This window comes from Candoia aspera, chromosome 3, assembly GCF_035149785.1.
Source record: "Candoia aspera isolate rCanAsp1 chromosome 3, rCanAsp1.hap2, whole genome shotgun sequence".
NCBI classification, from domain to species: domain Eukaryota; kingdom Metazoa; phylum Chordata; class Lepidosauria; order Squamata; family Boidae; genus Candoia; species Candoia aspera.
The window spans coordinates 42,838,182-42,851,564 of NC_086155.1; the positions used below are offsets into that span (position 1 = coordinate 42,838,182).

The 13,383-nt window shown below is 36.7% G+C and overlaps 1 protein-coding gene across 1 annotated transcript; it reads right to left on the reverse strand.

The window, feature by feature from the left end:
* Positions 1-3,987: 3,987 nt before the first annotated feature.
* Positions 3,988-11,714, reverse strand: LOC134494574 (complement receptor type 1-like). The gene is made up of 7 exons (XM_063299827.1): positions 10,713-11,714; positions 10,292-10,477; positions 8,103-8,294; positions 7,482-7,664; positions 5,442-5,633; positions 4,557-4,748; positions 3,988-3,998 (listed from the first exon to the last, which is right to left on the reverse strand). Exons 2-7 carry the CDS (start codon positions 10,338-10,340, stop codon positions 3,988-3,990), a joined length of 819 nt encoding a protein of 272 aa, XP_063155897.1. The 5' UTR covers positions 10,341-10,477; positions 10,713-11,714.
* Between the last annotated feature and the right edge of the window lie 1,669 nt (positions 11,715-13,383).

The following is a 13,383-nucleotide window of genomic DNA, read 5'->3' on the forward strand; positions in this document are numbered from 1 at the left end:
ATCTTACTAGATAACTTCTATGAGTTTTGGAGAAAGCCATATCAGAGTCCAGTAACGGGCTACTCCAACCATTTGGAAAAACCTTGGTACACAAATAAAAAAGATCCTTACAAAGCATATTAAGCAAACCCAAAGGCCCAGTATCAAGCAAAGAAAACAGGACTGCAAGGAATGTAAGAGCACTACATTGGACAGGCAGGAATTTAGTAAAACATATCCACAAACACCAACTAGAGATCAAAAAATACTTTGTAACTTCATTAATCTCCTCCTGCCCAAATAACCACAGGCTTAACCAACTGGGAAACAGTAGAAATCTTAGAACAAGCCAGATTGAAAAATGCAAAAGAATTCCTAGCAGCACTGCACTCTGATCAAGCAGTGACCAACAGACACATACACTTAAAACTCTCTAAGTACATATCAAAAGACATTACCAAAGACCCAAAGTTAACACATCACCTCCACAAAAACCATTTTCCCAAACACCTAGATAAGCTAGCTCCATCTCCCTAACATCCTAATAGTTAACTGCTCAACCTTTGGGAATAAGCACCATTTTTTAAAAAAAATGTTATTTATTAAATTAATTTATATAGCCGCCCATCTCACCTAAAGTGACTCTGGGCAGTGTACAACAAACAGATAAAACAACAGATATAGAAACAACAGATAAAAATATAAAAACCACATGAATAAATACCATAAAAAACCAAAGATACAAAGCATGGGCGGTGGGATGATAAAAATGGCCTCCTCAACAATGGAGCCATCTAAGCAAGTCTCTTGTTTCCTGGGAGCCCCAGGCCTGTTCACATTATCAGGTCTTGAGGGCCCTTTGGAATATCAGAAGGGATGGAGCTGATCTAGGGGAAGGATATTCCATAAGGTGGGCACCACAGCAGAGAAGGCATGTCTCCTGGGACCCACCAAATGCAGGTCCCTAGCCAATGGTACCCACAGCATGCCTTCTCTGCGAGATCTGATGGGGCGGGCTGATGTAACCAGGAAGAGGCGATCCCTCAGGTAGCCTGGTCCCATGCTATGAAGGGCTTTAAAGGTTAAAAACAGCACATTGAATTGCACCCGGCAGCAAACTGGAAACCAATGCAGCTCACGGAGCAGAGGTATAACATGCTCTGTTCTTGGAACGCACGTAACTGCCTACACAGCTGCATTTTGTACCAGCTGAAGCTTCTGGATACCCTTCAAGGGCAGCCCCATGTAAAGCGCATTGCAGTAGCCCAATCTGGAGCATGCAACTATAGTAAGTAGGTAAGCAAATAAATGCATGCATACATACATACACACACACACACACACACACACATACATACTAATAACTGATAACCATCTATTGTATAGTTCAATCACAGGAAAAGAACAACACCTTCCCAATGAACCATCATACAGTTGTCAACTCCACCAGTCACAAAGGTTGCAATCAAAACAGAGGTAAGACAGAACTAACACCTTATCAGCCAAACAGATTATCTACCAGCATCAAAGATCAATTACTTGCAAAGAAACCACCCACCCATGGAATATCCCATCCAAGGATGTGCAAAGCTGGTATGTCACGCCTATCAATTTAAAAAATTCATTTCTCCAAAACTCCTGCAGTGATATTACCCGGCAGGGCAGGGAAATGAAATGATTGTAACCAAAAGCCCAAGCATGAAGAACTCCCACAACATGAACCCAACCCCAAGCTATACGTGTTCATTATCATCTCAGGAACAGAAGAGGGAGACAAAATGGTGTTCTGTGTTAAAAATATTCATATCTGCACAAAAGATCAAGGGAGGAAACTTTGTGGCACCATTTAGAGGATCTGGGTTAAACTGAATGGAAGAAATAAAGGCAGGACTTTGTGTTTACTGCCAGCCTCCCAACAAAGTAGTAGATGGTATTTCCTAAAAGCAAACCACAGATTTCTCAAAGGAGCATGGAACAGTGCTAATGTTTCTATTTTCATTTTCAAGGTTACATACCAAATATAAGTAGTTTGAGGAAGGGACCTAAAAAAAATGAGAAAAATTGCTCTGGTAAGTGAATTTCTTACAAAGTGAACAAGTAGGTTATTTATGGAAAGATGAATTATTCAGGCTTGAAAACTCATCAGAAATTATTAGCTGAAGTTCTACACTCCAGGGAGGCTCGTGTAAAGTATTTTACATTTGTTTTTAAAAAATGAGCTTTCGACCTAAAACCTCTTGTACTATAAAGAAATCATATAGTTTCAAAAGAATACAAATTGATCCAACTCATTCTAAAAGCATAACTTTTTGAGATAAAATTTCCTTTTAAAAATACAAAAAGTAGTATTATTTTAAAATAATTTTAATAAACATAAATAAATAAATGGATGAAGGATATTTATTTATTTATTTGTAGATGTATTCTTTATTATACCCTAAAGTACAATGCTGCCAGATCACACAAGCAGAGGATGTACACAGGAACTCAGATGGCTCTGGAATACTTTCTAATTTGAGGAAAATCCTAATGAAAACTGCCTCCAAATAGTCCTCTGAGAAGGAAAAAGTGATGCCTCTTCAAGACCAGGACTTAAGGAAGACTGGGTAAGTAAGTCACCTAACATGGATAAGCTGGAGGCAAACAATTCTTCAGAAGTGGAAACAATGGAGAAAAAGGCCTGTTAGAACCCACATCTCTACATGGTCCTACAAATAAGGTTTATCTGATTGCAAAAACTAAGATACAGTGAGCAGCTGAGGTTAAGAGCTGGCAGGATCAGGAATTTCCTGGCTGACTGATCAAGCTGCACTTGGGAGAAGATGCAGATGTAAGCAAGTGCCTTGCTTACTCTTATCGCTGTTTTTAATTGAAATCCTTATTCTGCGCTTCTCTGTATCTCTCAAACTGTGTCCCTGAACCTTGAACCATTCTGAGTTTCTATACTTGTCTTTACTTCTGCTCTTCCAAAAAACCTGGATACAACCCGTCTACTCATTGCTCTATTCTGTGAGCTAGTTTCTTTCTCAAACTCTCTTTTTCAGCTTGCTCGGCTTCACTTTTCTCTGAGCTATCCCCTGCTTAAGGAATTCTTAGCTACAATTATTAATCACAACAACAAGAAATCACAGCTTCCAGTTCTTTAACTAGGGTTGGCATTCATATGTACTGAGATCTTCCCAATAACCTGGGATGTTGTGATGTATTAGTGTAGTATACGTGCGGATCGAAGCAGTGTGGCCTTTTGTAATTGACAGATGGAAATTTGTCAATGCACAGATTTTCTAAGTGCCGTCCAAGGTTTTTTGGAATGGCACCCAGTGTGCCAATAACTACTGGGGCCACCACTACCAGTTTACAATTTTACAATTATTTACAAGCTACTATTATTATTTTATCCCACTTTTTTATAAATAACTCAAGGTGGCAAACATACCTAATATTCCTGCCTCCTATTTTCCCAACAACCACCACGTGAGGTGGGTTGGGCTGAGAGAAAGTGACTGGCCCAAAGTTACCCAGCCAGCTTTTATGCCTAAAAGAGACATAGAACTCACAGTATCCTGGTTTCTAGGCCAGCACCTTAACCACTGCACCAAACTGGCTCTCATATAAAATATAAATTTTATATAATATAATAATATAATTATAAAACAGGACATATGATACATTTTTGCATATTTGTACCTGGAGTCTATTAAGTCTTGAAAGTAGATTAAAATGTAAATACCAAGTTAGTACTTGATGTATATTAATTTTTCTTAACCTATTTTTGTCACAGTTTGGCCTGATCTTCTCCATTGCAACAGTAGAAAGAGTCGTCTATGGAAAATACTTTAAAAGCCCACTTCCTTCACCAATCAAAATCTCAGCTTATAACTTCGATATCATGGTCAAGAGCTTGATTCCAGATACCTATTCTACAAATCTAAATATGCCCATTTCCCCACTATTAAAGTAACAATAATAATCCTATGCTTAATTCTAAAGATTTCCACTAACGTCCCTTTACAAGATAGCTGGAACATATAAGTGAAAAATTAGAATCTCAACAGTTTGAAATAAAAATAGTTGGCAAATATGTTGGAGTTGGGCAGCCAATAAATTTAAAATAACAACAATAATAACAAGTTCTTCAGCACAGCAGCACTAAAATGTTGTTATGCAGTATAGGAGCTGGGAGAAAATACGCAGGTTTAAAAAGTGTTGACCAGCATTTCCAATCTCTATTCTGTCTTGGCACAACAAAGCAAAATCTGAATTCTAGTCACATAAGAAACAAGGGGAACAGAGAGATGGAGGAGGAATGCATCCTTCGGTGCCATTTACTGTCCACTATCTGAGCAAAAGGCCTTTCTTCCTAGATCATAGCATTAGGCAGTACTTTTGTTTTGTTTGAAGAAAGCAGAAGCAGCTTTCTTCAGCCTTTAATATATTTTGTCAGATTAGAATCCTATAATCTTCAAATTCATAAAACTGTGTACTGTATTTTAAAAAAGGAACAGCAAAAGACAAATAATTCCTAGGCAGTTAAAACAATGTTTACTTAGGTATATATTCACAAACTTGATACTTACTCAAATGACAATTTGGGAGACTAGGAAACCATTTCTTCCCACCAATATATTTAATCTTAGATGACCCTATCAATATATAGCCAGCATGGCACGCAATAACCACCTCATCCCCAGGCTTGTAGGTTTTTTTCCTCCCATGGACTATTTTTCCATGATAGATAAAAAGGTGAGAAATATCTGGTGAAGTTCTAACTAAAAAACACAGAAAAGTATTATAAACAATATAAAACAAATACTGAAATTTATGCAAAAATATTATTTTCCAAAATCATTAATACTTGAGCTTAAAACGATTACAATATAAATTGTGTTTTGTTTGTAATATGCAAAAAAATGTGAGAGGGTACTCGAGAATGGAAGGAGAATACAAGGTAAAACACAGGGATAGACGAATGGCACAAGGGCCAAAGACCCTTTCCCAAAGTTATCCCTGGTAATGTGACAAGATGACTATTGTGAGACTTAGAAAAATCACTTCCTCATAGAGGTTTGTCTGCATTGTTCCTGACCTTTTCATTTCAGTACAAACAAAACATCCATTTGACTTCATCAAGCAATGCATTGCAACATTCTGTTTGCAGAAACTGTCAGCAAAAACATAAGGTGCAATATTCTGACTCTCCTGCAAATAACTGGAATCTCCAGTTAGGACATCCTGCATTAAGACATGTTATTAATAGTGTAGAGGAAGATAACTGGACTGAATATATCATTTAGAAGTTCATTCTTGTAAGATATGTTATAGAAGTTAATGAGCACTTACTGAATTATTCAATATTCACCTTATGGAAACAGGTATTTAAATCATATTGCTCCTATATAACCACATCTATCTAGCATTAGAAGCAACAGAAGTGAGCACTTCACACCTAGATTTATACCTACAGAAACATAATTGTGGAGGAGGGTTCCAGATATTATAGCCTTGACACTGTATATTCATCACTGTGCTGTCATCAAAAAAAGAATAGTTCAGGTTGCAACGTATGGCAACTCTTTTTCCAGTTTCATAATAAGGTTGCAAGGGCTTTATGATGCCATTGAGAATCAATGGAGCACCACATATGCCTGGAGAAACTGTAATAAAAATTGAAAGTTTTAAACAGAAATTGTCAAGACATAATCATAGTATCATCCATCTACATTCTGATAATGCTAAGAAGGTAAGGTACAACTCAGTTTCTCTTGATTAGTTCACATTCAAGTCACACAAACTTCATCCATTTCAGGCTAGAGATGTCTCTAAGTGTTTTATATTTACACTTTGACATGTCTATAAATAAGCTCCTAGGCAACCAGACTAAAAAGCTTTATTGAACTTCATTTAGTTTAAATTCTCCTTCAAGTCAAGCTCAAGTCCTGGGGAGGTGTCTGTGTAGCGTTTTGCTTTGTTTTTTGTATTTTACAACAATACAAAAGTCATTTATCACTGCCTTCTTCTGGGATGCTTTTTTATTTCCCAGATTAGGCCTCAACCGTTCTGTGCCACATAGTGGTATAAAAAACAAAGGTCTCTTTGGCATGTTTAGGAACTCTATCCTTATGACCAACTGCTGTATGGAGGAAGTAAATTTAAATGTAAAGCTAGTCATGAGAATTTATTCAGTGAAAGCTAAAATGGTATGGCATGCATTGTACTAAGACATAATGTAGTGTGTTTGTGATTCTAGAAATCATGATTAAAATAAGTTATGATTCTTGTCCTTATCCCACCCTGAAGGGGGAAAATACGGCTTTTCTTTTTGCAGTGACCAGGTAATACTATCCATTTCTGCAAGTGGTCTGCTTTAAATTTTTAAATCTGTTTTAAAGGCAGCCACCGTATAAGCAGTCAGATGCCAGTGATATTCATAAGGCTTATTTCTGAGGCTCGCTGTTCTTCATCACTGCATCATTCTCTTTACTGGAAAGCAACCTACTTGGAAAGGTGTGGTATATATTGCTAAATGTTAATGTTTTTGCTAATTTTCTGAAACCTATTGTGGTTTAGTATAGCATTGAGAGGACTCAGATTCATATCCATCCTCAGCCACAAGCTCACTGGATAATTTTTCGTAAGTCACTCCCTCTTTTTGCCTAATCCACCTTAGAGGGCTGTTGCTATAGGGAAAAATGAAAGAATGAAGTGCTATGTATATTTTCTTGAGTTCCTGAAGGAACAGTGTGACAGAAATCTAATCAATCAGTAACAACTTCTCAAGTAGATCATCCCTGCCTACCAGTTGCTTTAAAGTTCCCTTTCTGCACATTTGCTGCAGACTTATGACTTATAGTACATTGCGCTGATGGATTTTTCTACTTTTGCTATTTCTCTTTCTTCCAAGTTGGTGCCCTTCTCCTAAACCTTCTGTTAACATCTCCCATACTGTAATATGACTGAGCTGGAATTCAGGTTTGAATTTTTAATTGAAATTCAATTTCCTTGATTCAGCCTTTCTGTACAGCTGGGCTACAGATATTACTTTCTGCCCATCCATCCACAGATAAAAACACGAAAATTATCTTATTTGCTGAGTATGTCCTAATTAAATAGGACCAGGAAGACCCAGTGTAAGTTCCCCTTTGCTACAAAAGCTCACAGGATGATATTGGGCTGGTCACACAGAGTTGTGTTAATGAAAAATTGGAGGATGAAGTGCTATAAACAACAAATGTTTCTCAACTCTCGGATGTCTCTCATTCTATATTACAATGCTATTATTATATGAATAATTATGCTGCTTAAACGTGACCAATTTTCCATAGTTGGACACAACCCTACATGGCATTCAATGTGACAGAAAAACGGAAGTCAAGGTATGAATTTCAATGCATGAATTATATCAACCAAATGTAAGACTACATTTAAATGACTTATTACTAGTGAATGAGAAAGAGTAATCAGAAGTTCCAATCAAATACTTTTAAAAAAAAGAAAAATCTTACTCTTTTTGCATGATGGTACTTTGGGAACCCAAATGCTGTTCTTTTCACATCGAATCAAAGGAGTTCCAACCATAAAATACCCAATTTTGCACTGAAATGTAACAATGCTACCATATATATGTGACTTCTCAAGTCTAGTTATCTTTATTCCATGTTCTACCACTGGATCTTTACAGAGCACCACTACAGAAGATAGGAAAATAAATACAAGCTTAAGAAATAGAACTGTTTCTGTACATTTTCCAATCTATATTTTACCTATACACAGACCAAAAATATAGCACAGCATAAATCTCCAGTGATTTCTCTTTTAAAAAAACAAGGCTTCTTCCTGGAACTTTGAGTCAAAGTTTGAATTTAAAACATTTAACTTTTATTCTTTTATATGCCACTTGAGTGATTGAGATAGCCAGTATATTGATTAAATATATAAATAAAAATCAGTCAAGGAAGTACAATTATATGATTAAGAGAAGGCTACCATTAAACAGAGAAAACTGTATATGAATGTTATGCTTAGAAATAAAGCAAAATAATTATTCAGTGTTATTGAAACAAGTAAGGAAAAAAGGAAGAATAGTAAAAGTGAATTTTTTAAATGAAGGGGGAAAAAAAATCAACCTTGGCATATGGGTGGTTTCCCTATCCACTGTCCTTTTAGATTTATATGAGCGCCGCAAGAAATGGAGGGTGCCCCAATAAGGGAGTGATTTTTATTGCAACTGTAGTTTATTATTGTTCCATAAGGGTAAGTGCTTGCATTCCCATTATGAAATCCATCAATAATATTTGGAGGCTTTCCACAGTGAATTCCTGGTGGGGGGGAAAAACAATTTAGTAAACATACAAAATCATCATGGGGAGAGACTAAGACAGACTACAAATAGTGTATAGGCAAGAATGAGGAATTTATCAGTAGTTACCATTTTTAACTGATTCTCTGTTGAGATCCATAAATAGAAAATGTATCTGCACATATACATAAAATTCTAAGAACTTATTAAAAAAAAGTGGAAATCTTTTAGGGCCCCAAGACATAATGGAGTTTTGGTGATTTGCTTACAGGTAAATACTGTGAACCAGCTGAAATTATCCTAAATGTCCTGAGGATAAACCAAAGACTGTCATTTAAATGCCAGAGAATGTGCTGATAGAAAAGGAGCGGTCTGTGTGAGTGTTGCATTTTATTACTATAATGTCCAACTCACACCTTCTTGTTAGTTCAGTCTTTTTCCATTACTGTTGGTTATTTGGTTATCCTTGTTGGTTATTTAATTTTTCAAACTCTATAAAACTATGTTCCATTCCACTCAGCAGAGAAGACAGGTCTGCTTAATATGTTCTTAAAACAGAGAGGGGAAGGAAGAAAAGACCCATATTTGGGAGCAAGGTAAAGAAAATGAACCAATCCTATGTGTAGAAAAAAGTTAAAACAGTTGCAACCACCACCACTGCATCTTCATGTGTTCTCAACATTTTTTTTTTACAACTGGAGGCAAAGCATTTTTCACACCATATGCTTTCTCTGAAGGTATTTTCAGTATAGCAGTCTGCTACATGCAGACGTTTGCTAGCAAAGAAATACAGTATGTGTTTCAAGAGTCTGCGTGGACAGCATACATGCTGGAGGAAGGAACTTTCTTTCTTGTACAGCGTGCAAAATAATAAATAACATTTAAATATATTTCTTCATTTATCTTAGGGAAGACGGTTTGAGCCTTAATGTCTAATGTACTGTTTTGTTCAGTCTATCCCTTGGGGCTTCAGATACAGATTTTTGCAGGGGGAAAGGGAGGAGATCAAACTTGTAAATTGTGTCCATATTTCTGATCCTGAAGTATAAACAAATATGGCACTATTGTAAACATATCTAAGTTCATTTATATATGTTGCACAAATGTGGGAACCACTAGGCAGTATCACTTTACCTCCTGAATACTAACTTCTTTTACCACATGAAAACATTATATTTTTGTCACAATTTATTTATTTATCTAATTTATCCCCGCCCATCTCCTCCTGTCGGAGGCCTCTGGGCGGTTTACAACAAATAAATAGATTATCATCCAGTTCTACTGATTACTGTATTCTTCAATAATTTTTTTCTCATGTGACACTTCCCAAACTCTATTCCAAATGTACTATCAAATTTCATAACAATATGCTTCCATGCACATATATACACAAACTCCAAATAAATATTGAAGCAATGGAGTACTTTAATCCAACTGTGGATCTTTACAGTTGAAAGCTAAAATCTTAGCCTGAAAGGTATGTATAAATTACTTGATTATCTGACCAAACTCAGTGAGACTTACTTCACAGTAAAAATGCATAGGATCAGTTTGTATCTCCCTCAACTGATTTCTTTTTCTGTCAGCTCAGGACAAAGAAACTAAGCTCCTGTGTGTTCCTATGGTACCTTTTAAACCTCAAGTTCACAAATAATCTATATGCACAATAACTGACATCTATACCCTTAATGGAAATCTATTAACAAAAACCACATAATATACAATTATAATTATAAGCACATTTTTCTGGAAATTTCTCCCGCTGTAGCACTGCTTAAGTAGGGCTAAGTGTCTGGGCTGCAAAATCCAGATAACCATTAGAGGTCAGCAAAGAGCCAGAGTTTTCTTCTGCCATTAGCAATCCTCCCATTTCTGAGCCAGAACTGGCAGCTTTAGCTTATTTCTAAGAAAGCATTACAACCTTCAAATAATAGGAGGTCCTTGGTGTCAAGTGTTACAGTAACTCCTTAAACACAATAAAAACAAATACATTTTCCAAGTAAGAAAAACACATACTTCTGCAAAAGTCTTTCCTTGGTTTCCAGGAACCATGATGACACACCATGACACTGATATTTCCAGAGATTGGTTTAAATCCTGTTTTGCACTTGTAAAAAATACGATGATAATATGAAATGGCTGGAAAACTAAAGGCTGGTTCAGAACCTTCAAATATTGGTAAGTTAGCAATAGGACAGTAAGCTAGGGAAAAAGCAATAAAGATGTAATATAAAACAATGGGAGTAAAAATGATATTTGTTGTATTAAAAATATAAAGCATTAATAAAGCACACAACAAAAACATTTTACATTGTATTTATAGATCTTTCCCATGGATCTTTTCCTGTGCAAACTCCTATAAAATTAGTAAACATCCTCTTTCACTGTTTTCCTTGCTTCATAAGGTTCATGCTTAAAACAATGTTACTCTAACAACCTGATGATTTTAAGAAAAGGTGGAATCCTGTGAAATCCTTTCAAAATCAGAAAATATACAAAGGAATATACTGAAATAAGAAATGTTAAATGTTAAACAGATCCAAATGCCAATCTGAAATCAATAAAGGATATATATATATGGAAACATAGGAAGAACAGCATTTTTCTACAAAGTGAAAAATTTGACACTGGTGAACAGGTGACTGTCCTACCTGAAGCTAATTGCTTCCTCCACCAGGTTCTCCTCAGCAATCCCTCAGTTTCCGACACATACGTCTGGCATTAAGTTTGTTGACTGTGTCAAGCAACCTAATGGTTTGTAATTTCTTGGGCCACCTCTTTTCCCTTTTTAAAAGTTGGGTACTTTAACTAACTGCAAGCCCTCAGTCTCTAGAGATACAAACATATTTATCTATAAACACAAACAGCAAAGCCAAAAGAGAGGCCCACAAAGCCAAATTACTCTTTCTTATCTCAGATATTAAATCATTGCCTGGAGCTTTATCTGGTCTTAAGTTGGCAATTATTACTGTATGTTCTTAACTTCAGCAATTCTTAATCAGCAGCTAAAGCAGAACATTTTCTATAGAATACCAATGGCTTTTTTGATTCACAAATTCATCTTTATACAATTCTCTAAAATGCCCTTCCCAAGCCTCATGCGGAATAGTGCTATCCATACGGAATGGGCTGTTTTTAGGATGACAGGCAGCATTAAGTAAATCCCATGGGCAGCCCTTGTTTCCAATGGAGCCATTCAGAATACTTAGTTAAAGGGTATTGCCATCCAAGCGGAATAAAATCCTAAGCTATTTAACTTACTATCCTTCAAATACTGGATCAAGAAAAGAGGCTCTGTTTCAATGTTGGATGGACAGCCCTTGTATCCAGCTTATAAAAGACATCTGGGCCTAATTTAACATTAAAATCATCTGTGACCACTACCTATGCATCTAGAAAAGTGGAATATGAATATATCTATATCTATATACAGAGACAGAGTCATCAATGCAGACCTGTTTCCTGATCTATGAATATTGCCTCAATGGACACAGATATTACTTACTAATATCTAATAACACTGTGCCTAAAATGGATTGTGTTTTATTTATATGAGGACTGTCTCACTACTTATTTTACTCCTCAAAGCAGTGGAAGCTAATACCTTAATTCTTCCTTTTGTCTACCATTTCCCACATTAGCTATTGTTCCTAATGAATATGAGCAAAAATCCTTGAGCACTATCTTGTTAGCTGATTTCTTGAACCATGATGACATATTTAGAAATGACTTTTTTAAAAACTTTCCCTGCAGCTGAAATGCAATATTGACTGATTTTATTAAATGTATAAAGCTGCCCAACTCTGTAATGATTCTGCAGAGCATACAATAAAAAGCACAAATGAACTACAGATAAAATACAAATGGGAAATACCAAATGTCCAGAAAAAAACAACAGCCACTCTATCCAAAAGAAATACAGAGGACCCACTAGTCACTCAACCCAAGACCTGGGGGAACAGCCAGGTTTTCAAGGCTCTTTTAAACACAGTCAAGGTGGGACCTAGATTAATCTCAGGGGAGATGGTGTTCCAAAGGGCAGGTGCTAGACATACAGTACAAGGCTCCCTCGGTCCCACCAAATGGCATGGCTCAACAAAGGGGACCTGGATGATGCCTACTCTGTTCAACCATACCAGTCAGCAGAAACTGCAACAGGCAGACAGTCCTTAAGATAACCAATGCAACTCATGAAGCAAATGATGTGCCATGCCCATAATTGCCCGTGCTGTTGCATTTTGGACCTGCTGCAGTTTCTGAGTGTGTTTCAAGGGTAGCCCCATGCAGAGTTCATTGCAATATTCCATGCGCAAGGTGACCAGAGCATAAGTGACAGTCTAAAGAACACATCTGAATACATGATGGATATGTGCTAAGGCCTTCTCAACCACAGCTGTTACCTGCTCCTCAAACAGAAGCTGTGAGTCCAAGAAGACTCTCAAATTGCACACCAATCCCAAAGAAAGCAGTGCAACTCCATTCAGGACTAGATATGGAACATCCCTAGCTCCAGGGGGTCCAAAAACCCACAGCAGACTTTCAGGATTGAACTTGAACCTATTCATCCAGGCCTCTACAGCATTCAAGCATTGCCTAGTCAGTCTGGGGTTGAGATGTACATTTGGGTATCATCCACATATTGATGATACCTGACCCCAAACTGATAGATGACCTCACCTAGCAGCCTGATGTAAAGATTAAACAGAATGGGCAGAAGTGTGGAGCCCTGAGATACCCCACATACTAGGGTCTTGGACTTGTTCCCTCCTCTCCTATCAATACCAACTGGACCCAGCCACAGGGAAAGGAGGAGAATCAACCTAACACCATACCCTCTACTCCTTAAAGTAAGGCAGAAGGATGTTTGTTTGTTTGTTTATTTATTAAATTTATCCCTGCCCATCTCCTCCCATCGGAGGAACTCTGGGCGGTTTACGATAAAATAGTCAATTAAAATGAGCATAAAATATAAATACAATATATATACAATTACTCTTAATAAATAATATAAAAATAAAATAAAATAAAAATAAAAATAGGAATAAAATCCAAGTGGCAGGAGGGTCTAATACAGTCCATTCGTTGGAGGAGCACTCTAAGGTACCAGC